Below are 26307 nucleotides of genomic sequence, written 5' to 3' on the forward strand. Positions count from 1 at the left end.
GGGGACATGAGACGGCGACACCTGGTGCCCATAAGGGACAATCCGTGTCCCATGTCCTACTCTACCTCGTCGGCGACCGGACCTTCACCTCGCGAGTCTCACCGCTGCCGGACATGGGCACGGAAGGTGGAACAACAAGGACGGTCGCCAGTGAAGATTAGACTAGGTTTTACGTTACATGTAATTGTATGGATCGAAAGATTTGCTAACAAGGTATCCGGCCATGGAGAACATTTAAGGATCGACCGTTACTATCCATGGACACACCCGGGCAAGTCCACATATATTTAGAAGGCCGGATTTGCTAAGTCCGACTGTAGATGCTTTAATGAACTACATGATTTGGTGGACCTTTTTATTTTCTCTACTCCTAATGTCTCAGTTGGTAGTCTGCGTTCCGGGTTTTTTTTTCGTCCCACCATTTTCGTCCGGTTTTTTTCGCTGGTTTTCTTTCACCCTCTTCCCACCCCTCCCATCCACGCAGCCACCCAAAAAAACCCCACACCCAGAAAAAAAAGGCTCCATCGATCCCATCTATCGTTGCCGCCGCCGCCGCCGTCCGAGAGGGAGACGCCGCCCCCGCCACCGCCGTCCGAGAGGGAGACGCCGCCCCCGCCGCCGAACTCCGGGAAACGCCGCCGCCAAGTCTCCAGGGCAGGGCGGTTTCAATCCCTGCCGCCGAACTCCGGGAGACGCCGTCGTTGCGGCACAGGGTAGATTTCGCGTCTCCACGTGGTCGCACGCACGCCTGCACCTCCACTTCCCCCCTCGATCTCGATCGGATCTTTCTCTCCACAAAAATCGCCACCGCCGGCCTCCTTCGCTCGACTCGGCCATGGTGAAGCTACACCTCCCCCAATTCCTCCCGTCGTCATCGTCATCCTCCGTGTGACCCCGCCAGATTCCACGATTTGGGGGATTCCCTATGAGGAGCCGGCGCGTCGTCCTCATCGCAGGCGGTGGCGGGTGTTGGCATGTGCGCGTACGGAGGAGCTCCACCTCACCCACTTCAGCTTCCTCCCGTCGTCATCATCGTCCTCCGCGCGACCACGCCAGCTTCCATGGTTTGGGGGAGCCTTCCCTATGAGGATCCAGCGTGTCGTCCTCGTCGCACCCTAATTAGGTTCCTGGTGTGTCCGCACCGCCGCACCCTAATTTGATTTCGACTGGAGTCTAGGACGTCAGCGCCACCAGGTACGTACATCTGGCTGTTCATCTTTCTTCCTCCGAACGAGCAGCGACCTATGCGTTTCTGATTCTAGATTTGTCCAACGATTTGCCTGATTGTTTCTCCTCTCTAATCTCTATAGTTTACCAATCAGGTCCTTAGCACTGCCTTCCAGGTGATAATAAACGCCGTTCACCACAAGAAGAGGTGAGAGGCAGATTCCAGATAAGGTATGCCCTAGCAGGTTTTATGAACCAGAGGCGAGAGGCAGATTCTTGATGATGATTTTTAACTGGATCTTATATTATCATAGCTTTGTGCTAATTTCCAAAAATAATTGTCCTTTTCAATTTTAGTACTGTCATGCCATCTCGAAAGTATGCATTGAGAAGAAATTGTTGGATGAGATAGATAGTTACTATCATTACTAATTTACTAATTTGCATGTCGGATGATTTTATTATTTGATATGCTTAATGATTTTAGATGCCCTTATTTTTTGGCCTCTAAATTTATGTCTACATAGATTGATTATTATTTAGACCTTTATACTAAAGGCCCTGGATTTTTGTTTCGCCCTGGGCCCCTAAAATCCGAGGACCGGACCTGCCGGCAGCACTTGATTCTATTTTAGCTGCAACCAAGTATCTACTTTAAAGTTATATAGATCAGATTTTGTCAATAAAGCTGATTTTCCTGATCCTATAATCCTTGTTCTTTCAAGCCAAACATGTCATTTTCTTTAAGTTTGCATGACTGTATTTTTTATTTGTCATTTTCTAAAGTTTTATGAACACTTCTGTTTTTCTGTCGAGCACTAATAGAGAGAAAACTGTTTTCTTATTTTTAACAGGGAGCAAACTGCGTAGCAAGATCAATAATGAATGGTTCAAGTCATGTGTTACAAGTTACAATGAGCAGGTGGTACTCAAGTCCGTTGATGATAAGGATATTATTCGAACATTTACTGCAATGAGGTCTCGGAAAGGGCATTTGCCTCGTGATTGTCTTTAGTGCGCTGTCGGTATTCGGTATGTTCCATCTGACCATCTATATTCTTGCAAGCTTTTGATTTGTAATATATTCAAATAATTTGTATTTAAAAATTATGGGTTAGTAGATCCGTTTTAATTTGCATTTCTATTCTTGCAAGTATTCGGTATTTGCATTCTTTTGTCCACGCTTTAATTCCTAGATCCCGTTTGTTTCGGCAGCATTGTTACTTTGTTGTTTCTTCTGCTACAAGGCCCATGGTTATAGTAAACCTTCTTATTTTAAGCATCCTATCAAACCTACTTAAACAAACGTGTGCCTTTTTGCCCACATCTTCATGCTATTCATCTGCATGTTGCCTTGCATATATATATTTGGTCAAAAAGCATACGGTTTCACCACAACAGGTAACACACAGGCCATGTGTCCTCTGCTTATGGATCTGTACTTGTGTTTCGTATATGCTAACCATACTTTCTGTTGCTCTCGCCAAACTCTCGTGTTAACTGTTGAGTGATGGGATCAGTTCATGACCTAACTAAAACCTCTGATCCAACACCTCATCACACTTTTGGTCAGACATGCATATTAGGCCAACGGCACATTTTAGTGAATGAAAACTATGAGCTGAGAATAAATAGGCGCTCTGTTTGGTTCAGATATTTTCATACATAATTTGATGTACTTCTCATGGATATCTTCTTACACGTGAGCTTATTTTGAAGATGATAATAAGTTTCTGCCTTAGAGTTAATGCATAGTATATGACCGTCAATCTCCAGTTCGAGGAAGATTTTGGAGCAGCAACATACAAGCAGAGCTAAGATTGGTCCAGCCACTTCATTTATTTTCTGAAAAGGAATTGATGAATGAGAGTATATTTTGAGAGATCCATCTATATGGTACGTTCAATGCTGATTTGATAATTTTGCGCATGTCTCGTGCAGGCATGCCAGCGCCTTCGTCGACCTCCACTCGCCAATCTGTAACGCCTATGCCCGTGGTGGCGGGTCACACTCTGATGCAGCCGTGCACGCCGCCGCTACCAGACGACACCCCCATCGAGTAATACACCCCAGTCGAGATTTTCTATATCATCTCTGCCAAGGCGCAGTTATCGGAAGAGATTCAGGTAAGACTATCCTTGTTTTCTACATCAAATTTTGCATGTTCATCTATCTAATCTTTGATACTACATTTCTTAGCTAATGTCCTCCTTGCCTGTACCATGTTCATATGATTAACAAAGGCTTGGCCATCTTAATATAGTAGCCCGTGAGGTGGATATATATACTACTCCCTCCATTCCTAAATATAAGTCTTTTTACAGATTTCAATATGGACTACAGAATGAATCTACACTCTAAAGAATGTCTATATGCATCCGTATGTAGTCCATATTGAAATTTCTAAATGGACTTATATTTAGAAACAGAGGGAGTACTTCAGTTTGCATGAGAGAATAATCACTTATATGTGTGCCTTGATATTATAGTAGGATTGCTTGGATTATTTCTGTAGTACTTTGTCCAAAAATGTTGTTCTAATCCCTAGCTCACTTGAACCTGGGTGAACAGTAAAATAATTAAAAAATCTGATTTTTTTTTTAGTGTGAAACATTGACAAATGTTTTCATAGCGAATAGAAATTTTTCACCAGATGACATTCGTGGAAAATATGTCCAAAAAATAGTTGCAAATTTATCACCAGATAACATTGTGGAAAATAGTTGCGTCCGTACAGTTCTTCGTCGAATTTGTGTTTGATTTTTTCACTATATATTACTTCTTGCTTGCGCGAGGGTGGTGTAGATTTGTTATTTTTTGCCCCGAAAAGATGGTAGCCGGATTAGTAGTCTAATTGAGTAGATGCTGGTGAGGGAGGGTTACTTGATTTTTATTGAGTACATTATGCTCTGCTTTGTGACGAGGTTTGAAATTTGATGGTTCTGATGTGTAATAGAGGGGGCAAAAGTGTTATCGATTTCATTGTTTCTGTGCATGTTTACGTTGACCATCGGTGGCGGGAGGCGGCATTGCTGGCGGCCGAAGGGGTGCTTGTGGAAGCAGGTGGAATAGTCGGCAGCTGTGGGGATTCGTTATTCTCCGAGGTTGGCGGGCTCGACGCCAGGCTCGATGGGGCTGCGGGATTGTCAAGCAGGTAAAGTTCGTCAACTCGTCCAGTTTGATGCTTTTCAACTGCTGGATAATGGTTTCGTGCCATGCGTCGTCTCCATGTATTTACTAAAACATTTACTATGCTCTTCTATTTGGAGAAAGAAGCATGGTGCAGCCCACCAAGCTGGGGAGAGCCATATAATGCCCATCTTGGAATTAGCTGTTCGACTGAGATGTGCTGGACAAAAATATTGCCAGTTCCTTTGAGTATGCTTGACTTGTATAATGTGATTTTCATTTTTTAGAGTGAATTACATAATATATAGATATGCATTATTTTGGCTTTAGTAACTGATTTTCTCATGTTTAGAAACATGCGAGGTTGTGGGGGGGGGGGGGGGGGTCTTCTAGCATTCCAATCTGCACTACTTGTGCTTTGTTTCATCGACAGACATCATGCAATTGAAATAGTTTGATTCAGGACACCAAGCGTTTGGGTAAGTGGCATGGTGCTGGTCCTTGAAATTGATGTTCTTAGTGATTTATGATGGAGTTTTATCTGAATTTAACATCGCTGTCCTCAACATCAATTTTGTTGACTCATAGGCGGGTGATTGCTCAACGATGACTGGAGACGATCTTCGGTATTACAACTGCTTTATACCAATGGGTTATTTGCATCTCAAGTTAAATTAGTCACTGTTGATCAACAATGAGATGTGGCCATTGTTTGATGGATCATTGATGATACGGATGTGCAATGAAACAATGATATACCCACTGTATTGGACCCGAACACCTTCCTGAAAATTGTTCTGAAGGGTGAGACACTGAACCACCACACAATTTCAGAACTATATCTTTATATTATATCTCTTATTTTCCCCTTATTTGAATTTTATAATCCTTACTTTTCAATACATATCTAAATAGACTTGATGTTTTTGACTAATGGGTTGCAGGGTTAGCACAAGGAAACTATTGTTATGACTTGCGAGGTCTGCTGGAGGTGACCGGATCCGGATGACTTGAGCAAAGCTGTGAAAATTCACGTATACCGTTTACCAAACTCAATTTGTTTGGTCTAGATGCATGACTTTTAGAATAAATTTAGATTGTATGTTTACTCATTGTCGTGATCTTTGTACATCTGTAACTACACCCTACAACCTGAGCCACTTGACGACCTGCAATTAGATGTTACAAAATATAGATGCAATATGTTAATTCTAAGGTGGCATCAAAATCCTAATAATTCATACCTGAAATAAAATTGTGATTTATTCACTATCTTACTATCATATCCGCGTCGAGCACAACCGAACGCCTCTATTTCCGGTGAGGCCAACTATCCAGAATCCTCCCACTATCTTAAATCCATTGATGTTTTTCTGTTAAAGGCTTTGCTCTATGTAGATACTGAAATTAGCAACGCCAAACTTTTATTTTGGAAATATCACTTTTTTGTGAGAACTGGAAATATACTTTAGAGTACTTTGGTCTGTAAGTGTGTTGCGCTGCTGTATTTTAAAGACGCGGTTTGTATTGGAAAAGATTACATTAAAGATGGTGTCGATCCTGACGACGGGCTGCCTTGCAGGGCAAGGGATGGGGGTACAAGGCATGGGTCTGCGGCGCCACACCTTGCTGTTGCCTGCCGGTGGCCAGCGAGCTGTGGCGGTGCTTCTCTGTTGCATGGCGAGGGACTGGGGTGCAAGGCGTGCATCTGCAGTGCCACTCCTGGGGCATGCCTCTCCCGCGACATTGCCGGCATACACAACATACCTTACTACACGGGGATTTCCTCTCTGAACTAAATATTATGTCAGAACTGAATATTACGTCCGAAGACTGAAACATCCAGAAAGCTTATTGAGACTATTCATTGATGGTGTTTCTCTACTACACGAGGAAGGTAATTACCGTTTATGTGCTTCTTTTCCTATTTCAATGCACCATTGTGTTATTTTGGTTGAAAAATTAAAGTTTGTACATATTTTCATGGTTTATGTATAGTAGCTGAGATCCGTTGTTTTATTCCTACATATTGAGGAAATTCTGGTGAAGCTAAAGTTGGTGTTATTTCTCTTTTTTTCTGCGATTTAGTACTGTTGACATAGTTGCTAAAATTTATCATTTCAAAAGATCAGTGTAGTGGTGCAGGCTAACAAAATCGTATTGTCTACAAGCCTGAGGTACACAAACATAACAACTGATGAAAGAAGAACATATTTGTACCTTGTTGCCCGCTGACTATAAACAGAAGAACATTGAAACACTCGTTATTGCATTATATATTTTAGTTGCAATAGTATTTAATTTTGCATGAAGAAATATGTTGAGTGTTTCTTCGTTCAGTTTCATGTGCCAATTAGGCATGGACGACGACGGCCATGATCCCATCATCGCAAGCTCACGGGAGGGAGACACACGTCTCATCCAGTGTAATAGCACGCTCCAAAAAATCCCTAACCCTCCATGGAGCCATTGCCAGGGTGATGAGATCAACACCACCCACCACCACCACCGAGCTGTAGACGGCGTGTCATGGTGCTCCCTAGCTCTTCCCGCCTCTTAAGAGACCACATGGCGTTCTGGCAGTTCTGGTGCGGTTTTTGGCCAAGGCTGGAAGCCAAGAACACTTCTTAATTTTGATCATGGACGTGACATTGTGGTCGGTGTTGTGTGGTGCAGTTCAGAGTTTTCTTGCCTGGCGTATAACAATGCATGTTCAATGGGGTAGCCTCTTCTCAGGCACGAGTATCCGAGGCAGACCACGACATCTATTTAGAATAGCTACAACAAAATTGTGACAGAGATGGTTAGTGGGAGAAGGAACTTGAGACCACAGTCAATTCTGCTGTAGGGACTGTGTGTAGAAGATAGTAGTAGCAAACATAGAAGTCACTTTGGAAAAAAAGTGTGCATATATTGTTGTACTAGAGATCCATTCCTATATTTAACTGATATGCATGGTTGAATTGTAGTATGTGTGATACGTGAGAATAATGTAATATGAAGCGAAATGTGGTGGACAGGGCTTCACATTGTTGTTTTTCAGCAGAATATGATGTTCGTCTCTTTTTCATATGAACTACAATATGGTCAATGGTAGCTTGCTGAATAGGTTAAGCTAGACCCAAGACATAATTTCACGGCCAGAATTTGACATGTTTAATTTTTTATGGAAAGAATATTTGCTGCTAATAATTAATGATACAAGTTCTTATTTGTTAGTGCAACATTATCTTCCATGTATATAGATTGAACAAAATATAAGCTGAAGTGGAATGTCAAGCCTTAATTTATACTAAAGAATGATATAGGTTTTCTCTATGTGTAGAATAGGATTTTTTTCCCTTGGAGAATCTACTAGCTGGAGTGGTCAATGTCGATATCCTTGTGAAAGTTCGCATGATCTTAGCATGAACCAACTCACAATGCTATCTCGAGCAGTGCTTTATTCACTTAAGTATCTTTTTTAGGAGAATACTAGGTTAAAAGCCTATTGCAAAAAAATTAGACGCGAAGTTTATAAGGGTTACATGTATGCAATTTACATGGGTCTATCTAATGTTAGAGTTTCATGCCTCTAATTATTTGTATTTATGTATTCTAGCTACGGATACCAGTAGCATTAATTCTTTTAAAGTACTGCATCTATAAAATTTACTATTTAGATACTGTATATGAAAATATCAAGTAATTGTAAATGCCATTTATGATCACAAACAATCTTGCCGTATGATTGTTTCCATGGTCTTCAAAGAAGAGATCCTAGAAGTTGAGTGCAGTTGGAGGGGCCTCGGTCCTTTTGAGCTAAGAAAAGTTGATGGGGCCTGTCCAAGCTATGAATAGTAGATGGGGAAGTGTTGAAATATTTTGTGTTTCCATGGTTTCTAAATGGTAGGAGGTATGTGCAGTAAGCCGTACGGTTTTAAGTACCTAATTTCATGTGTAAAAGTTTGCCAGGGAATTCTGGTTGTAGAATCTTGGAATAAGGAAACAAAATCCTACATGTGTCATATTGAAATAATGAGTGAAGTGCACTGTAGGTCCTTGAACTATTTCAGGGGTGTGATGTAGGTCTTCAAACTATGAAAATCGTCATCCAGGTTCTCGAAGTGCAGTAAGTGTGTTATTCAGGTCCAAAATCTCCCTGACCCCCTCTAATTGGCCGGCTGATGCCGTTAACCGTGAACACTAAAAAGTAAACCGTGAATAGTAATAACAGCGTTCCAGTTCCAACATCATTTCTGTTCATGGTTTATTGTTCAGTGCTCACGGTTAACGGCGCCAGATGGCCCGTTAGAGGGGGAGATTTTGGACCTGAATGACACATTTACAACACTTCGAGGACCTAGATGATGATTTTCGTAGTTCGAGGACCTACGTGACACCCCTGAAATAGTTGGAGGACCTACGTGACACCCCGGAAATAGTTCGAGGACCTACAGTGCACTTCACTCTTAAATAATGAATAATAACAGACATGCTTTCATGAGATGATTAATCTTAAACATAAAAGGGCCTCCATGTGCCACCTATCATTTGTAATGCCCAATAAAGAGTTCTATGTTTTTGTATGACTTTATTTGTTTTGTTTATTATATCTGGTCGTATATGTTACCGAATTACATTGCAAGTGAAGTGGATCTCAATATTTTCGTATGTGATTGGCTATCTTTTTTATACATGTGAAATTTGATATGCAATCAGTAACAACCAACCTGCAATGAGTAGGAAGGCATAGTGATGTAATCAGTAACCCGATATTGAATCCTAATAATAATATCAACAAAAGAATGTTTTCAATTTTTTAAGGCCCGTGGCAACGCACGGGCACTCTACTAGTATCACTAACTAGGTACGAACATGTACTCTAAAAAGAAACTACTTAGGTACCCAAACATAGAAAGTACTATAACAAATAAGTAGGAGTAGTTTATTTCGGCAGCGTGCCATTCACCCAGTGAGAAAATGCACGTACACAGTACATCGCGCCTCACCTTTGAAGCTTCACGATACTACCGACCCAATTCGCGCTAAAAGTTTATTTTTAAAATACAATACAAACGCAAGCGTTAAAAGATTGCTTTAAAACATTCACATGCTGTGGCCTTTCCGGGCTTTAGGTCAGGGATTAGCATCGACGAAGGTTCCTCGGAGCACGCCAACCACCGATCGTGCGCGAAGGAAATGATAGCCCACTATGGAACAATTTTCGTATACAGTACTAAGAGGCGAACACTTTCCAGCTAAAAAAATGAACATTTCCAAAACCCTTCGCGCAAAGGGAACAGCAGCACTGCATGGTTCTTAAAGCGATCATGGGCCTGGTTGAGAGGAACGGCTGAATCAGTCTTTTTTCTTGGCCAGGCTCCAACGTGTGCAACGTGGCACAAGGCTGCAAGCATTGGGAACCATGGAAACGATACACTTTGGCCATAACTCCTCACTCCACTCCACTCATCGTCCAAACCCTCATTCTCTCACCACCCCTTCTTTGTCATCGATGGTCGGCTTCCTATGTTTACCCCCTGCCTACACTAGTGCTCACCTCTAGTGGCTCATTGGTGTTAGACGAAAAAGGGTTCCCCGCTTTATATTACGACGAAGTAACCAACCGATACAACCAACGATAGGTGCTGGGACGGAAGCAGACACGCCCAAAAGAACTGGAAAAGAAAGTACAAAAGAAACAAATGCCAATAATGGCGGATCGACAAAAATGAAGAAGCCTGCGCCCACAGGAAATCTCCCACCGAACTCCTAGACTCCGAAGCGCCGGTACCAATCAACACCCCCAAGAAGGGACGCGACGATGATGGCGCTGCTGCCAAGGGTTTCCCCCGGTACACGACGAGGGGAGAGGAAGGGTAGCCCCCGACGCCCTCCACGAAGGTCCGGCGGCACCCTCAGGCGCCACAGCGTCGATGTCGAAAAGGCCGACAGGGATTTCTCCTGATCCCAACCTTCACCCCAGGGCTCCGAAGCCCACCACCAAACCGACCCCCACCCTGCGCCAACATGGTCTTGAAGCTTCCACGCCGTCTCAGAACGGCACCACGAAGTGCGGTCTGTACAACAAAGAAGAGGAGCCGGGACTAGCGGCAGCAACACCGTAGGCACGCGGGAGCGATCCTGAACTGGAAAATAGCAAAATTGGCTTGCGGGGACGCTAAGAAGAACACGAGTTCCTACACATGTGTCAGCAACAACAGTGTGTGTGTTGATTCCACCACCCACAAGCCATCGCGAATGGATGCCGGGGTAGGTTCCTTCCCTTTTGCTTCCTTGTGCATTGACATAAGACCTCACATAAGAATCAATTGTATACACTGTTTAGCAATTCTAACTACAAACAATTGTTCCAGATATCGGTGAGTGCAGGCGCCTTGCCAATCCTTGCGGCGATGGTGTATGCAAGAACACGCCGGGAAACTACAGCTGCTCATGCAATTATATGACGAATGGTGTTTGTGTGCCAATTCAAAAAAAGCCTTCCCGTTTTCAGGCAATGCCTGTTATAGGTAAGTTCGTGTGTGCTGTATGGTGAGGACCAAAGTAAAATCACTTGATTGGACACCGTACGAAACAATACAAAGTCTGTACCAACATGATAGCCTGATTTATTTTCTTTAGAAGCAAGCTGTCTTTGGTCAAATTTCTAGTCTCTCCGTTCGCAAATATATATGATTGTTTTTTTTACAAATTAAACATTTAAAGTTTGAACATCACTACTGAAACTTTTACTAATAATTGATAACATAAAATTGATAGTACAAGATTCATTATGGAACATACTATTATAATGCATAGTTGTTTCTATTTAGAAAAAAAATATCTTTATAAATTATTATGTTCAAAACGATTATGTGTCTATGTTCAAAACGATATACATGTGCCATAGACGGGACTAATTGGTGTTTTTTCAATTTCTCTTCAACATAACACTTTTAAGTGGTCACTACTCATCGAAATTAATTCATTTTGAAAAAATACCTCTTGTAGGTGCAAGTGTGGGACTTGTCGTCCTTGTGATTTTTGTAGCCTGTGCATGCTTGATCCAAGAGAGAAGAAAGCTACAGAATATGAGACTCGAAAACTCGCTGGCGTGGACGAGCTCGCCTGCACACGGTATCACGATGCGTCCGTCCAGTTCGGGATGCGTGATGCACGACGTATTCCTAGACGCGGACGTGAACATATTTAATGCGTATACGTGACGGCTAGAGACGCCGTTGCAGCGGATTGTGACGGTGACGCCGCTTCGTCCTGTATCACATGTATAGGAACTTCATATGTATTGATACACACAAAAAACATGTGTATTATTTTGCCATGACGACATAATTTAAACTGCCATGGCATCGAATTTTAAGTTTGCCATGGTGTATGCAATATATTTGTCATGATTAAAATGTAAAAATATAACTACACACGAAAAATTACCATGGTACAATACAAAGGTGAACATGGTTAAACGGAGAGTGGCATTTTGGCACATGTGAGCGCGCGCTCATGATTTTTAAAATGTGTTTTAAACATATTTTGAAATGTCAAAAAATTTCAAATAAAAACTTGACGTATACATATCAATATTGTACATGCTCACAATGTTGTTTCGCGAAAAAGACAACTTATCTGTTGCGTGTGAAAAGACAAAATCCGGTGTTAAAAATGCTTTTCACAAGACATCCTTCCGTCTTTTTTACACAAGCCACAAAAAATGACGGTTTTCTCCGAAACTTGACGCGCACACATATAATGTCGAGATGTATGCGCCAATTTTTTTTTGGAATTTTTTCACACATTGAAATATTTTTTCGTGTGCAGAAGCGCGCGCTCCCGGGTGACAAAAAAATAGATATAATTTTTTTCTGAAATTGTGATGTATCAAACCTAGTCGACTATTCTACTCATGTGTGAAGTTTCGTAAAGAAATGAATCCCATGGTATTCTTAGTAAACAAAATATAATTGGGACCATACTATCATCAACAATGCTTTTAATATAGTTTCGATTTTCTCATTTTCACCGAGATTACCATGGTTGTGATTTCCTCGTGGAACTTCTTATCGGTTGACTAGCTATGTATATTACAAAAAAGTTTTTTTTGTTTTTTCTAGTATTTTTATACTAGTCATAAGGGGTACGCGTGGAACCATGTTCACAAAATCCACGTCTTGGCAAAAATTCATTTATAAAACATATGTGAAGTTTTCATGGCAAAATTTCATTTTGAAACCATATCCAAAGTAATAAACAGTTGACACGGAAATATTATTATTTTTTAAACATATGCCTCTAATAAAAGTTGCCATGGAAAAATTCGTTTCAAGATCTAAACATGTTGTAACAAAAAATATTCAAACCGTTCGATCAAAACATTTGCGAGAGATTTGATGATCCGCACTTGAACTCTAATAATAGAAAAATGGTATTCTTGGCTCACCCAAGGCAAGCGACTGGGCGCGTGAGCCTCTTTTTCGCAGGGATGGATCCGCGTACTGCTCCTCGCTAGCTGTCAATCACCCAATAGGAACCATATTCAGGAAACAGCATTTCATTAGTTTGCATGCAAACAAATTAGATATATGGGAGTTTCGCAAAAAAATAATAGATATATGGGAGACCGAAGCTACTCACTTTGACCGCTGCGTGCTGCTCCTCGCTAGCAGAACCATCCATGCGTCCGTCACGGCGACAGCCAGCTCCGTCGCGACGGCCCTCCTGGCCCACATCGGTATACGAAGCCGTATTTCCCTCCGTCCATAATTCCTCCTCCACGTGACCTTGTACCATTGGTCCACAAACCAGGAGCATGCGAGCTCGTCCGCCGTATCGCTGCTCTCATATGAAACTGGCCTACTTTCGGCAGCACGGTGGCACAATATTATTTGAAGAGATGAAGTCACAGCAATGCCATGCATTCAAAATTTTCTAGAAGAAGAATTGCAACAAGCCACGAACAGGTTTAGTGAAAAAACAAGTCATTGGTGGGGGAGGCCATGGAACTGTCTACAAGGGGCTTCTCAAGAGTAACACTGAAGTAGTAGTCAAGAGATGCATGATTCTCTTGATGCTCCATTTTAAGTCAATAAAATCCATCATTTGTCGAAAAAAAAGATGCATGACAATTGACGAGCGACACAAGAAGAATTCGGCAAAGAAATGCTAATACTTCCCCAGATCAACCAAAAAAATGTCGTGAAGCTCCTCGGGTGTTGCCTAGAGGTGGAAGTCCCATGCTGGTGTACGAGTTCATCCCAAATGGCATGCTCTTTGATCTCATCCACAACAACCATGGCTGGCGCATCTCCTTGACCACTCGCTTGGGGATCGCCCACGACTCTGCTGAGGCACTCTCCTACCTTCATTCAGGGGCTTTGACTCCGATCCTCCATGGTGATGTTAAATCTTTCAACATCCTTCTCGACGATAACCACAAAGCTAAAGTCTTCGACTTTGGCGCCTCCATCCTTGCACCAACCGACGAGTCACAGTTTGTCACACTTGTGCAAGGAACTTGTGGGTACCTCGACCCGGAATACATGCAAACATGTCAGCTGACAGACAAGAGTGACGTGTACAGCTTTGGTGTTGTTCTTCTGGAGCTGCTCGCATGCAAGAAGCCATTTAATCTCGATGCCCTTGAGCAGGAGAAGAGTCTATCAATGATGTTTATGTCTACGATGAAGGAGAATAGGCTTGAGGTTATGTTGGATGATGGGATCAAGGACGAGGAGAACATGGAGATTCTTGAGGAGATCGCGGAGCTGGCAAATCATTGTTTGGAGATGTCCGGTGAGAACAGGCCCTCAACAAAGGAAGTTGCAAAGAAGCTTGATAGGCTGAGGAAGGTGATGCATCATCCATAGGCGCAACAAAAGCCTGAAGAGATGGAAAGCTTACTTGGGGAACCCTCGGCAATGGTCCACTATCTCAGCATCGAGAAGAAAGCTGTGACAAATCTGCAATCAGGGCGTTGAGTATTCGCGCCTATTTTTCTTTTCAAAACAATCAATCAGTTTGTATATGTACGTTATCTATTTCTCATTATCTTTGTCAATTGCACTGTTGACCTAACGACATTACGATCACAAACAGCTACATATGGATAACACATGTGCCTAGTAGAAGTAGACGTAGATGAACAGAAATCTGAATCTAGATAATTTTGCGGTGGCAGCAAAAGGCACTAGTAGAAGTAGATGGAGTTTGTGGCGGCAGCACACGGGTACAGCGGCGGCAAGGACGGCAGCGGGGGCGGCCAGGAGGGAAAGGGGTAGCGCGTGGCGGCGGTAGAGGCCCGGCGGTGTGAGGAAGATGGCGCAGCGGCGGCAAGGACCTGCAGCGGCTGCGCGAGGGCGGAAGCTAAGGCTAGGATCGGAACCTATCTGATACCATGTAGTTTGGCAGTGCAACACACGATGTTTGATCGGGTGCATAACGCACGTATATATGTACAAGAGTAGCCCATGGCCTCAACTATACAACGAAACAGGAAACAGGGCTGTTAGGAAAAGATCATAATCATATACTCCCTCCGTTTCCTAAATACTTGTCTTTCTAGGCATTTCAACAAGTGACTACATACGGAGTAAAATGAGTGAATCTACACTCTAAAATATGTCTACATACATCCGTATGTGATATTCATTTGAAATGCCTAGAAAGACAAGTATTTAGGAACGAAGGGAGTACATGCGATTGGCCTATACATATATTCAACAGAAACTACCCCGCACTTGTTATGTATACACCCCCATGAGGTGAATACAACTGTTTTGCACCAAATATTCTTTCCACATTGGCCACGGTGAGAAACTTTTTTGTTTTTTGGATTATTTTGGAAGATGGAAGTGAGACTTTTTTTTAAGAAAAGTTTTTTCTAGATTTTTTTAGATGGATGTGATGTCCACATGATGCAAGAAAGTTTTTTATTTTATTTTAAGATGAAGGTGAGGAGTTTTTTTTTTCTTTTTTTTTTTCTTAAAGATGAAGAAACGTACGCATAGTTTCCTCTCAAGCGGTTCCGAAAGTTTTATGAATTCAGAGAGGACGTGCCCTCACTCAGAATAGTCTCTAGGTCCGCCGATGCTGTCAGCATGTCTCACTCAGGCTAGCTCAGCCAGAGATGTCGCTTTAAACTCTTCATGTGTTATTTTTTATATACTCCTCAAGTCGGGTGTTCTAGATTGAATTTATTATGAAAATAAAGTCTCGGTCAACATTCACTTCTAGAATGATTCCTCTGGATCTCCCACAAGGGTAACAATGCCAAAAGAAACCGCATCTTCCACGCAAGGTGGTAAGACTCGATGGTGACATGACCTTTGAACAAGTTTCAATCGACGCTAACTAACTCCTCAATTCGTCTGCAGAAATTTCTCATCGTTTGGAAACTACCGGTACTCATCCATTTAACTGTAGCCCCAGAGTAACGCCATGGTCAGCTAGGAAGGAGCTCAGGAGGTAGCATACGTACGTCCACACCGCTACCCGTTCACCGGCAATGACGAAGCTGAGGTATTCTCGGTTTCTTCTTTCTGGCCATATTTTCCTCATCCTTTCAGTGATTTGGGCGCTGGCCACGGCCGACGTACCGGCAGGCCAGCGTTCCGGTTGCCCGGCGAAGTGCGGCGACGTCGACATCCCGTTCCCGTACGGCGTCGGCAAGGAGTGCGCGTTACACGACGGCTTTAACCTCAACTGCACCACCGTGGAAGGCGTCGAGATGCCTCTTGCGGGGCATATCCAGGTGATTAAGATCTCTTTGGCTAACTCCACAGCCACGTTGAATACCACGGCGATCTCGTGGAAGTGCTATTACCCAGCCACTGGCACTATGAAATCCGAGAAAGGATGGTTGAACCTCACCAATACACCTTATTGGATATCGGAGGTGGATAATACAGTTATCGTCATCGGGTGCAATACTCTCGCTTATATGAGGAGCTCTGCTGTAAGTATCTTTTTTTAGAACTCTTCTGTAAGTAGTACTCCCTCCGTAAACTAATATAAAAGTGTTTATATTATTATTTTAATTATCTAAACACTCTTATATTAGTTTACAGAAGGAGTATTTGGCTTTCTTATAATGAACTGATCCAGGTGAAAATGTTTGGATAGCCAGGTTTTTCTAAATTTATTTCCAAGGTGCAAAACCTGCCAGATAGTAGTGTATCTATGCTTCACGAGCTTGTATGCATTCTTCCTAGCTACTGATTCCACCCGGTACACGGGCGTAGCCTTGTTCTTAATATTCAGATAAGACAAGGCTTTGCTGGTCAATAAATAATTTATAATTATACAAAAAATGCTAACTTCCAAACGTTTGTCATATAGGGATAGATCCAAACGACTCGTCTACCGTTTGATAAAGATCGCTCATTTCTCTGTGCGCCTATGTTCCCTTCCGATTTTCTTTTCCCTCCCCGCACACCGACCGTTTCATAGCCCGGTTCGCTTGGCGAGAGTCACGGCCCAGTACCCCTCCTGTCATTTTTATTTTGCGCACTCGCTAGCCAAAAAATTGTTGAACAAGGTTTAGATCCCTCGACCTCATGAATGGCAACGCAGTGTAATAACCATCTGGTCTCAGTAGTTGTTGTAGTTGATTACTAGTTAAATTGATTTTATAGATTTGTAAAGCGGATTCTGCTCCCATTCAATATGGATAGAGGTGCCGCTGCCCTCGAGCGAATTTTTTTGAGAAAAATTAAGGCCTGAATCCATACGTTCTTCCATATTTCCACGGATTTTTAAATGAAAAAAATTTGTTGCGCCGAGTGAGAATCAAACCTAAGTCCTCACATGTGGTAACTTTGACCCTAAAAAAGTTTTTAAAACATTCTTCGATAACTTTTGTTGTGGATAGCATGATAATTTACGCATCGCACATCTGATAACTTACATGCAAAAAACGAAGTTAACTTTAAACCGGGGATTTTTTCTGTTGAAAACATATCCCCGGTAACTACTTGTAAATAACATGATAATTTACAGATTCAGAGTTGATAACTCAAGTATAAATACAATGGTAACTTTTGACCTTGGGATAAAGGTTATTGTAAAATATACCCCTGATAACTTCTATGTAAATAACTTGATAATATACGCAGCGTAGAGCTGGTAACTTACTTAGCCGAAATGTGGTAACTTTTTGAGCCGGGGATTTTTTGTTGTTGAAAAACACCTCCAGTAACTCATGTGTAAATAACTTGGTATATACGTATAGTAGATCTGATAACTTACTTATCTCAGACATGATAACTTTCTTGACCGTAATAAAAGTTGTTGAAAGACAAACATCCAGTAATTTATGTCTAAATATCATCATAATATATGAATTAAAGAGTTGATAACTCACGTATAAACACCATGGTAATTGTGACCCAATAAAAAAATTGTTCTAAACATACTCTCAATAACTCTGGTGTAATTACATACAAACGCCATGTTAACTTTCACCCGTGGATTTTCTTTCGTTGAAACATTCCCCGGTAACTTTCTGTGTTATATCATGATAATTTATGCATTGTACACCTGATAACGTACATATAAACAAATTGATAACTTTTTTATCCGAGCACAAAAAGTTGTTGAAACATACCCCGGTAATTTCTGTGTAAATAAGATGGTAATTTATGCACCACTGACCTAACAACTTACATATAAACACATTGATAACTTTTCACCATAGGCGAAAAAAGTAGTAAAAATATAGTGTAAATAGCATGGTAATTTGTGCAACAGACACCTGATAACTTACATACAACATATTTGATAACTTTTTACCCATGAGAAAAAAGTTGGAAACATGCCCTGGTAGCTACTGTGTAAATAACATGGTCATTTATGCATTGCAGACCTCATAGCTTACATTCAACCACCATGGTAATTTTAATTTCGAGGAAAAAAGTTAAAACATAACTTCTCCCGCAATTTCCATGTAAATTTATGGTAGTTTTACGCACCATAGACCAAATATCTTAAGTTTAAACACCACGGTAACTTTCATCCAGGGATAAAAGTTGTTGAAACATACACCAGTATAAAGTTACCATACTGCCCCATGCTAAAGTTATCATGTTTCTCATGATATAGTCATTAATCTTCTCATACTGTAGTTACCAGGCTTATCATGGCATAATTATTATGTTGCTCATGACATAGTTATCACGCTGGTCATGCCAAAGTTACCAAGCCAAAGCATATTATTATTGCTGATATGACAGAAAAAAGAAATGTTCAAATAATCATGTTTATGTGTAATGGATAACAACTAAAAGTGGCTTAGTTGGGTTTTGGGCTCAATAGCAATTGAACAGACCTGGGTTCAAGTCCCCTTTCTAGAACTTTTATTTTCTTTTCATACTGTGTAGCCAAAAACCAAAAAAAGCACTAGCGATTTACTATTGGCATCTATGGTTTTTGAGAGAAGCAAAACAATCGGTGAAATCGATCTTGGGGCGATAGCGATCACGTGGGGAACGACTCATTCGGATTTATCCCTAAAATCAGAACGTTTGAAAGTTAGCACAACCCATTATACAATAGTTATATGTACTTTAATTATATTATGCTACTTATTCTAAATGAATACTTAATAATTATATTCATTTTTGTTATATTATATTGTACTACTTAAATTCAATGAACACTTAATAATTATACAATAATCATTTGTATTTTAATTACATGCTACTTATTTTCACTAAATAATTAATAATTATATGTATTTTTACATTTGTCTTACATTATTAATCCAAATATTCATGATCATATAACCAAATATCATTAAAATATATTGCGATAAATTCTATATCCTATATATACCTAAGAGAATCATCCCCACTATCTTATTTATCTCAACATGCAAGCATGCCACCTCACCATATAATGATGAATGGGATAGCCTAGCTCAATATGCATGAAAAAACTCACTACAACATTCAACCATGCATGGGAAGATGCTTTCCATTCGATTATTCTACTTATATTCAATAAATATTTTACAACTATACATAATCAAATATAATAAGTCATATAGAATAAAATAAAATAAAATAACATAAGACATGATCCCTGCAGGAAAAAAAATCTTGTTAAACACCCCTGCAGAGAAAAAAAATCTTGTTAAACACCATTTCATTCAGGCTAGAACTCCACCAGTTATACTACTATAGAATAAAATAAAATAACCTAAGACATGATCCCTTAACTAGTACTCCCTCCGTTTCTTTTTAGTTTGCATATAAGATTTGGTCAAAGTCAAACTTTGTAAAGTTTGACTGACTTTGTAGGAGAAGATATCAACACTCACACAATGAAATCAATATTATTAGATGCTTGATGAAATTAATTTTCATAGCATATAACTTTAGTATTGTAGATGTTGATATTTTTTCTATAAAGTTAGTCAAACTTTACAAAATTTGACTTTGACTAAATCTTATATGCAGACTAAAAAGAAACGGAGGGAGTACTAGTGCAAGTTTGGTTCAAGACATAACATATACATTTTTCACGTGCAGTATGTCATAGGTTGCTTCTCCACGTGTGAGGGCACCGCCCTGGAGAATAACAAATGTTCTGGTGCCGGCTGCTGCCAAGCCGATGTCCCCAAAGGCATACAGTATTATGAGGGCTATTTCAACGGAAACTACAACAACACAAAAAATTCACAAGACATCAGCTGCAGCTACATAACAGTGATGGAAAAAGCAGCTTTCAACTTCAAAACTAGCTATGTCAAATCCACAGTGTTTTATGATACATACAAGGGCAAAGTTCCTATTGTCCTGAACTGGCAAATAGCAGAATCGGCTTGCATGGACGCTAAGAAGAACACAAGTTCCTACGCATGTGTCAGCAACCACAGTGCGTGTGTTGATTCCACCACCCACAAGCCAGGTTATCGCTGCAAGTGCTCTGATGGGTATGAAGGCAACCCTTACCTCGCCGGTGGATGCCAAGGTTCCTTCACTTTTGCTTCCTTGTGCATTGACATACGACCTCACATAAGAATCAATCGTATACACTGTTTAGCAATTCTAACTACAAACAATTGTTTGGTTCCAGATATCGACGAGTGCCAGCGCCTTGTCAATCCTTGCGGCGACGGTATATGCAAGAACACGCCGGGAAACTACAGCTGCTCATGCTACCCAGGGAATTATATGACGAATGGCATTTGTGTGCCAATTCAAAAAACACCTTCCCGTTTTCAAGCAATGCCAGTTGTAGGTAAGTTCGTGTGTACGGTGAGCACCAAAATAACATCACTTGTGGGCAATTAATTGGACACCTACGAAGTACAGTAATACGGAAGTTTGTACTAAGATGATAGCCTAATTTGTTTTCTTTAGAAGCAAGTCATGTTTGGCCAAATTTCTAATATCTCCCGTCACAAGTATGATCGGTTTCTTTTTATCAATCAAACATTTTAGAAGTGTGACCATCACTGTTGAAGATTTTACTACAAATTGACAACATAAAATTGAAAGTACTAGATTCGTTATGGAATATGCTGTTATAATGCATGATTGTTTTTTAATTGAAAACAACGCATATTCATAGAAAATGATGGTCACTTTTCCTACAACATAATACTTCTATTATAACTGGCCACTACACATGGAAACTAATTCATTTCGAACAAATACCTCATGCAGGTGCAAGTTTAGGACTTGTCGTCCTTGTGATTGTTGTAGCTTGTACATGCTTGATCCAAGGGAGAAGAAAGCTACGAAATATGAAACTGGCCTACTTTCGGCAGCACGGTGGTACGATATTATTTGAAGAAATGAGGTCACAGCAAGGCGCCGATGCATTCAAAATCTTCTCAGAAGAAGAATTGCAGCAAGCCACGAACAGGTTTAGTGAAAAACAAGTCATTGGTCGGGGAGGCCATGGAACTGTCTACAAGGGGCTTCTCAAGAGTAATGTTGAAGTAGCAGTCAAGAGATGCATGACAATTGACGAGCAACACAAGAAAGAATTCGGCAAAGAAATGCTGATACTAGCCCAGATCAACCACAGAAATGTCGTGAAGCTCCTCGGGTGTTGCCTGGAGGTGGAAGTCCCCATGCTGGTGTACGAGTTCGTCCCAAATGGCACGCTCTTTGATCTCATCCATGGCAACCATGGCTGGCGCATCTCCTTGGCCACTCGCTTGGGGATCGCCCACGACTCTGCCGAGGCACTCTCCTACCTTCATTCGGGGGCTTCAACTCCGATCCTCCATGGTGATGTTAAATCTTCCAACATCCTTCTCGACGATAACCACAAAGCTAAAGTCTCCGACTTTGGCGCCTCCATCCTTGCACCAACCGACGAGTCCCAGTTTGTCACACTTGTGCAAGGAACTTGTGGGTACCTTGACCCCGAATACATGCAAACATGTCAGTTGACAGACAAGAGTGACGTGTACAGCTTCGGTGTTGTTCTTCTGGAGCTGCTCACATGCAAGAAGCCATTTAATCTCGATGCCCTTGGGCAGGAGAAGAGCCTATCAATGATGTTTATGTCTGCGATGAAGGAGAATAGGCTTGAGGTTATCTTGGATGATGGGATCAAGGATGAGGACAACATCGAGATTCTTGAGGAGATCGCGGAGCTGGCAAAGCATTGTTTGGAGATGTCTGGTGAGAACAGGCCCTCAATGAAGGAAGTTGCAGAGAAGCTCGATAGGCTGAGGAAGGTGATGCATCATCCATGGGTCCAACAGAATCCTGAAGAGATGGAAAGCTTACTTGGGGAACCCTCGGCAATGGCCCACTCGACGATTGTCAGTGATCAGTATTTCAGCATCGAGAAGAAAGCTGTGACAAATCTGCAATCAGGGCGTTGAGTAATCGCACCTATTTATTTTGTTTCAAAACAATCAATCAATTTGTATATGTACGTTATCTATTTCTCATTATCTGTCAATTGTACTGGGACTTTGGATCGCATTATAGTCGACCGAACGACATTACGATCACAAACGGCTACAAATGATGCCTGTCCATATGAAAGAACTGCAGATACATCACAAAGTTGAAACCATCAACTAATTCTCCAGTATAAAACCTAGTGTTACAGCAGGTTCAGACTAGTTGTCAGTTGTCACGTACCAGATTCACGGAAATATTTACATTTACAGTTACAGCTGTGGTTATTTACAGATTTTCATCGAGGGGTGATTACTTGCAGACTATAACCGATGCCGGACCTTAGTTTATACACTAGTTTATACTAATTGTTTATATACAACCGATGCCAGACTACAACAGATACGATCAATGAAATAGCATGGTGACTGCCGGATCTTCGCTGACTGATCCAAGAACATGCTTTATTCCAGATCTATTCATTGGTTCGATGAAGGAAACATCAGAGCTAACGATTATGCTTGAGTATGAGGTGAGGATATAAGCATCTCTGATGACGAAGCCCTTGATGATGGGCAACGGGAAACCTTGTCCAAGATACGAGTTCACATAGGGCACGAACAAATTTTTCAGGACGATGCGCATCACACTCTGACAATTTAACAGGATTAGCATCAGTTAAGAGTATCAGAACTCCAGAAGGAAAGAAATTATGTTCAAATAGGTAAAATTAGGTATATTGAAATATGAGTGCAGCTCCATTAGTAACCACTGGTTTATCTTTTGGTGTCAGGTTTAAGGACATCTCAGAAGGCATTTTCTGTTATACAATGGTGTTCCTTCAATTACTTAGCATCACATAATCTTTCATAAAAAAGCCAGATATCTTACTAGATATGAGGTACCAATTTCCCAGCTCATAGCGCTGGCATTTAGATTAGGAATCTCCCCTGCTACATCTTACTAAAGGGTGCATTTGGGTGCAATTGAAGGCCCTACCACTGGGAGACAAAAAGCTGAAAATGTGAGGCAAAAATTACCTGCACTATACCAGTATGAAGTTTGCCAATGTCACTCCACTTCAAGTCGAACGAGAAATAATTTAACTCAACCTCTCCCACAAGATTATTCCCAGAAACACTTGCACGTCCAGAAACAGCAACTGACTGCAAAAGCAATATGTAATTACAATAAGAATAACAGTAAGAGATTGAGAAAGATGCATATGTTTTCATGGAGATACAAACTTCCAATTATTCAATACAGCAAAGTTTAGTTTAGTTTAGTTTGATTGTTGAGCATATCAAACAGCAAAGTTTAGTTTAGTTTGATTGTTAACAGCAAATCATTGAATGGAATGTTGATTGCCGAGCATATCAAACAGCAAAGTTTAGTTTAGTTTAGTTTGATTGTGTGAAAAGTTGAAATATTGAGAGCCTGAAGCAACATAAAAAGGTATACTTTAATACCACCCAGATGGTGCATATGCATTGTCATTTCACTCCAATAGATTACCTTTCATAAACTGAACAACTAGGATAGGAACACACAAAATTAGTGAAGAAGAAAAACTCACCAGTGATATGCATGCAACTGGAACTATATCATCAGAACCCAATACAATTACTATGACATCTAAGTCCACTGTGGTGTCAATTCTACCCACATTAATCCTCACAGAGGGAGGTGATATAGCAGAAATGTTCAGCAGCATATCCTTGTTTGGATATTTACGGTACAACCTTGGAATCAAAAACCTCCAGCTAGCAGTGTTCAAAAGAAACTGATCGGGAACCTTGTCCACCAAATGTTGTAGTAAACCAGCCTGAATGACGAAAGTAATCGCGTCAATCAGAATAGGCTCACTGGTACGTAGTAGTATAGATGAAACATAGAAAACGTCTAGGTTCAAGTTAGCAACTCTGCACTCACATAGTCAATAAGAATACTATTCTTTTTAAAAAGGAAGAGAAAAGGAACAAATTTACAATGATAAATGATCATAGTATACCTTGAAGTAGAGAGCTGAAACCGAGTTGAAAACATCTTCGTCCAATGAAATCCACAGCATGTTTGAGGAGCTGCCAAGGGCTGGTGCAAGTTTGGTATCACCGAAATTTATATCACTCTGAGGAGCAGTTTTATCAGATGGAATAAATAGTCCATCTATATCAAACTCAACAGAGGAACTAATGAAGCGTGGATCATTAACAAATGTCACATTCATAGCAGCGACTCTATCAACATTAATTTCCTTTGGAAGGCCTCCTAGGAAATGGTCGAGCTTTGATGCACTCTCCACTATTTTGTTCGTAATCGCATTTTCCACAGATGATCTGATATGATTGCTAAAAGCATCTATGAATCTACAAAAAGTAAGAGGATACATCAACTGATGTGGGTTCAATAACATCTCATTAGAATTCGTTTGAAAATAAAAACCCTAGTTCACTTCAGATACATGTCATGACAAGAGTTTTATATAGAAAAACCATACTCAAAGGAGTTGACAAAGTATTAAAAAATATGGAACTGTGAACCACGTACCCTTGATAAAACCAAGAGGATCCTCCATTCAGTGTTATGTCCAAGTCTTTCATATAACAGCCACATTCCATAACAAATAGTTTTAGTGATCCATTTTCATTCTTCAGCCCCATGGAAACCCCAACGTCCATTCCTTCAACCTTAGTGAAAAGGATTCATGAATACACCTCGTACCTTCTTCCATATACATGTCAAGGGTGTCTACTACTAAAAAGTTACAAAGGTAAAGGATGTGTAACTATCACATATGTCGCACAACAATGAACAAAACAAAGGTGTAAGGTTTGACATGTTAAGAACACTTCCAAGTAAATGTAAAACTTACATACATAAAACTGCAATTGTTTGCAAAAAAGGCATGTAATGTGAATCCAGGTAATTAGTTGCTTGTGCAAGCTTTTAACTTAAAGAATTTCAAAAATAAAGTAACTCGCTTTTTGCCTTGTTCAAATGAACAACAAGCTTATCATCATATCAATGATTTATGAGGCATATGGCATCTCTAAGTTACCGTAATGCTGTTTAGTTGCTTGCTTCTGTCTATGTGTATAGCCACACTTAATTCCTACGAATTTTTACGAGTTAGATTTTATATTGTAAGTTCAAAACCCCATTGTGCTAAAATGTCATATGCTGGTCAAATCAATCCTGCAGGCTGACCAAATTGAAGCCTAAGTAAAAGAGTCATGCTGCTACCAATATGTAGCCAAGATATGAGTATTGTTTCAGTTGAAGCTTATGTAAAACAATCATGCTGCACTAATAGGTAGGAAAAATACCATTATCCCATAAAATAGTTATACTACTGAATAATATACATAGACACCCATGTACTTACTGAAGAAATGAAACTTTCTTTACAGCCCCATGTATATAATTCCCATGTAAAACATGTTGATAAGTATGAATTAGTTCTCCGATAACTAGGTTTACGTCTATTCTTGAGGATGCAATTACCTCTAATTCTGAGCATTATTAACACTTTATGAACCAATCTAGTGCCTGAAGCCCGTCGGTCGTGTTACCTGAATCGAAGCATTCCCACTGTCAGAGATCTCAACGAGCCAGGAGCTGTACGAGTAACTCCACTCCATGGTGAGGTTGACGCTGGACAGGGACGCGGCCACCACGACCCCCGTGTCGCCGGCGGCGACGGTGGAGTTGGCGACTGCCACGCCGCCAAGCACGATGCGGGAGGCGACCGTGCGGACGGCGCCGATGATGGGGATGCTCACGGACCGCTCGATGTCGGGTACGCTCAGATGAGCGAGGGTGTCGGCGGCTCGGGGCACGAGCAGGTCCTTGGCGAAGTCGAGGCCGGACTGGGAGATGACGGCGGAGATGTGCGGCGAGGCGGCGGCGGGGGAGGGAGTGGAGAATAGGAGGGTGAGGAGGAGGAGGAGGAGACGGGCGACCATGGCGGCGAGGGGGATAGTGTTCGCCGGCGGCGGCGGAAGTGGGTGGCGTCAGGGAGAAGAACACACGCGCGGCGGAGGGGAGCTTGCGAGCTCGCGACGGCTTTGACCGGCCGCGGCTTCAGTGAGGAGCGATTGGGGTTTGCCAGGGTTAACGTGGCGCAAACGTGGCTCGATTGGCC

The 26307-nt window shown here is 41.3% G+C and overlaps 2 protein-coding genes, 1 long non-coding RNA gene and 1 pseudogene across 12 annotated transcripts; 3 read left to right on the forward strand and 1 right to left on the reverse strand.

Moving 5' to 3' along the window:
• The first annotated feature begins 479 nt into the window (after positions 1 to 479).
• On the forward strand, positions 480 to 7364 carry LOC109751008 (uncharacterized). 8 transcript variants are annotated; one of them, XR_012184950.1, is made up of 10 exons: positions 480 to 1194; positions 1311 to 1398; positions 2022 to 2199; positions 3109 to 3293; positions 4191 to 4321; positions 4437 to 4775; positions 4885 to 5100; positions 5241 to 5330; positions 5879 to 6193; positions 6637 to 7364. It is a non-coding gene; the product is annotated as an uncharacterized lncRNA (long non-coding RNA). The 8 variants fall into 8 exon arrangements; XR_012184951.1 differs by having other exon boundaries at positions 4441 to 4775; XR_012184952.1 differs by having other exon boundaries at positions 4444 to 4775.
• A 2850-nt stretch (positions 7365 to 10214) lies between these two features.
• Positions 10215 to 14273, forward strand: LOC109750984 (putative wall-associated receptor kinase-like 16; annotated as a pseudogene).
• Positions 14274 to 15484: 1211 nt separating this feature from the next.
• Positions 15485 to 22342, forward strand: LOC109750998 (putative wall-associated receptor kinase-like 16). Of its 3 annotated transcripts, none has more exons than XM_073500463.1 (5): positions 15485 to 15592; positions 15669 to 16249; positions 19824 to 20265; positions 20371 to 20535; positions 20964 to 22342. In XM_073500463.1, the coding sequence occupies exons 2-5, from the start codon at positions 15800 to 15802 to the stop codon at positions 22139 to 22141; spliced, it is 2235 nt and encodes a 744-aa protein (XP_073356564.1). In that variant the 5' UTR covers positions 15485 to 15592; positions 15669 to 15799; the 3' UTR covers positions 22142 to 22342. The 3 variants fall into 3 exon arrangements, with proteins under 3 accessions (XP_073356564.1, XP_073356563.1, XP_073356565.1); XM_073500462.1 differs by having other exon boundaries at positions 15494 to 15595; XM_073500464.1 differs by lacking the exon at positions 15485 to 15592 and having other exon boundaries at positions 15674 to 16045.
• LOC109750999 (putative BPI/LBP family protein At1g04970) lies at positions 22330 to 26307 on the reverse strand. The gene is made up of 6 exons (XM_020309912.4): positions 25736 to 26307; positions 24711 to 24850; positions 24175 to 24529; positions 23740 to 23988; positions 23204 to 23329; positions 22330 to 22814 (listed from the first exon to the last, which is right to left on the reverse strand). The coding sequence occupies exons 1-6, from the start codon at positions 26126 to 26128 to the stop codon at positions 22572 to 22574; spliced, it is 1506 nt and encodes a 501-aa protein (XP_020165501.1). The 5' UTR covers positions 26129 to 26307; the 3' UTR covers positions 22330 to 22571.

This window comes from Aegilops tauschii, chromosome 5, assembly GCF_002575655.3.
Source record: "Aegilops tauschii subsp. strangulata cultivar AL8/78 chromosome 5, Aet v6.0, whole genome shotgun sequence".
NCBI classification, from domain to species: domain Eukaryota; kingdom Viridiplantae; phylum Streptophyta; class Magnoliopsida; order Poales; family Poaceae; genus Aegilops; species Aegilops tauschii.

Coding starts and splice junctions, on each gene's coding strand:
- LOC109750999 (XM_020309912.4), bottom strand. CDS start 26,128: ATGGTCGCCCGTCTCCTCCTCCTCCTCCTCACCCTCCTATTCTCCACT. Junction 23,989..24,174: donor TTTCAGCTCTCTACTTCAAG/GTATACTATGAT, acceptor TTCGTCATTCAG/GCTGGTTTACTACAACATTT. Junction 22,815..23,203: donor TTCATACTGGTATAGTGCAG/GTAATTTTTGCC, acceptor TTAAATTGTCAG/AGTGTGATGCGCATCGTCCT.
- LOC109750998 (XM_073500463.1), top strand. CDS start 15,800: ATGACGAAGCTGAGGTATTCTCGGTTTCTTCTTTCTGGCCATATTTTC. Junction 16,250..19,823: donor CTTATATGAGGAGCTCTGCT/GTAAGTATCTTT, acceptor TTTCACGTGCAG/TATGTCATAGGTTGCTTCTC. Junction 20,266..20,370: donor CCTCGCCGGTGGATGCCAAG/GTTCCTTCACTT, acceptor GTTTGGTTCCAG/ATATCGACGAGTGCCAGCGC.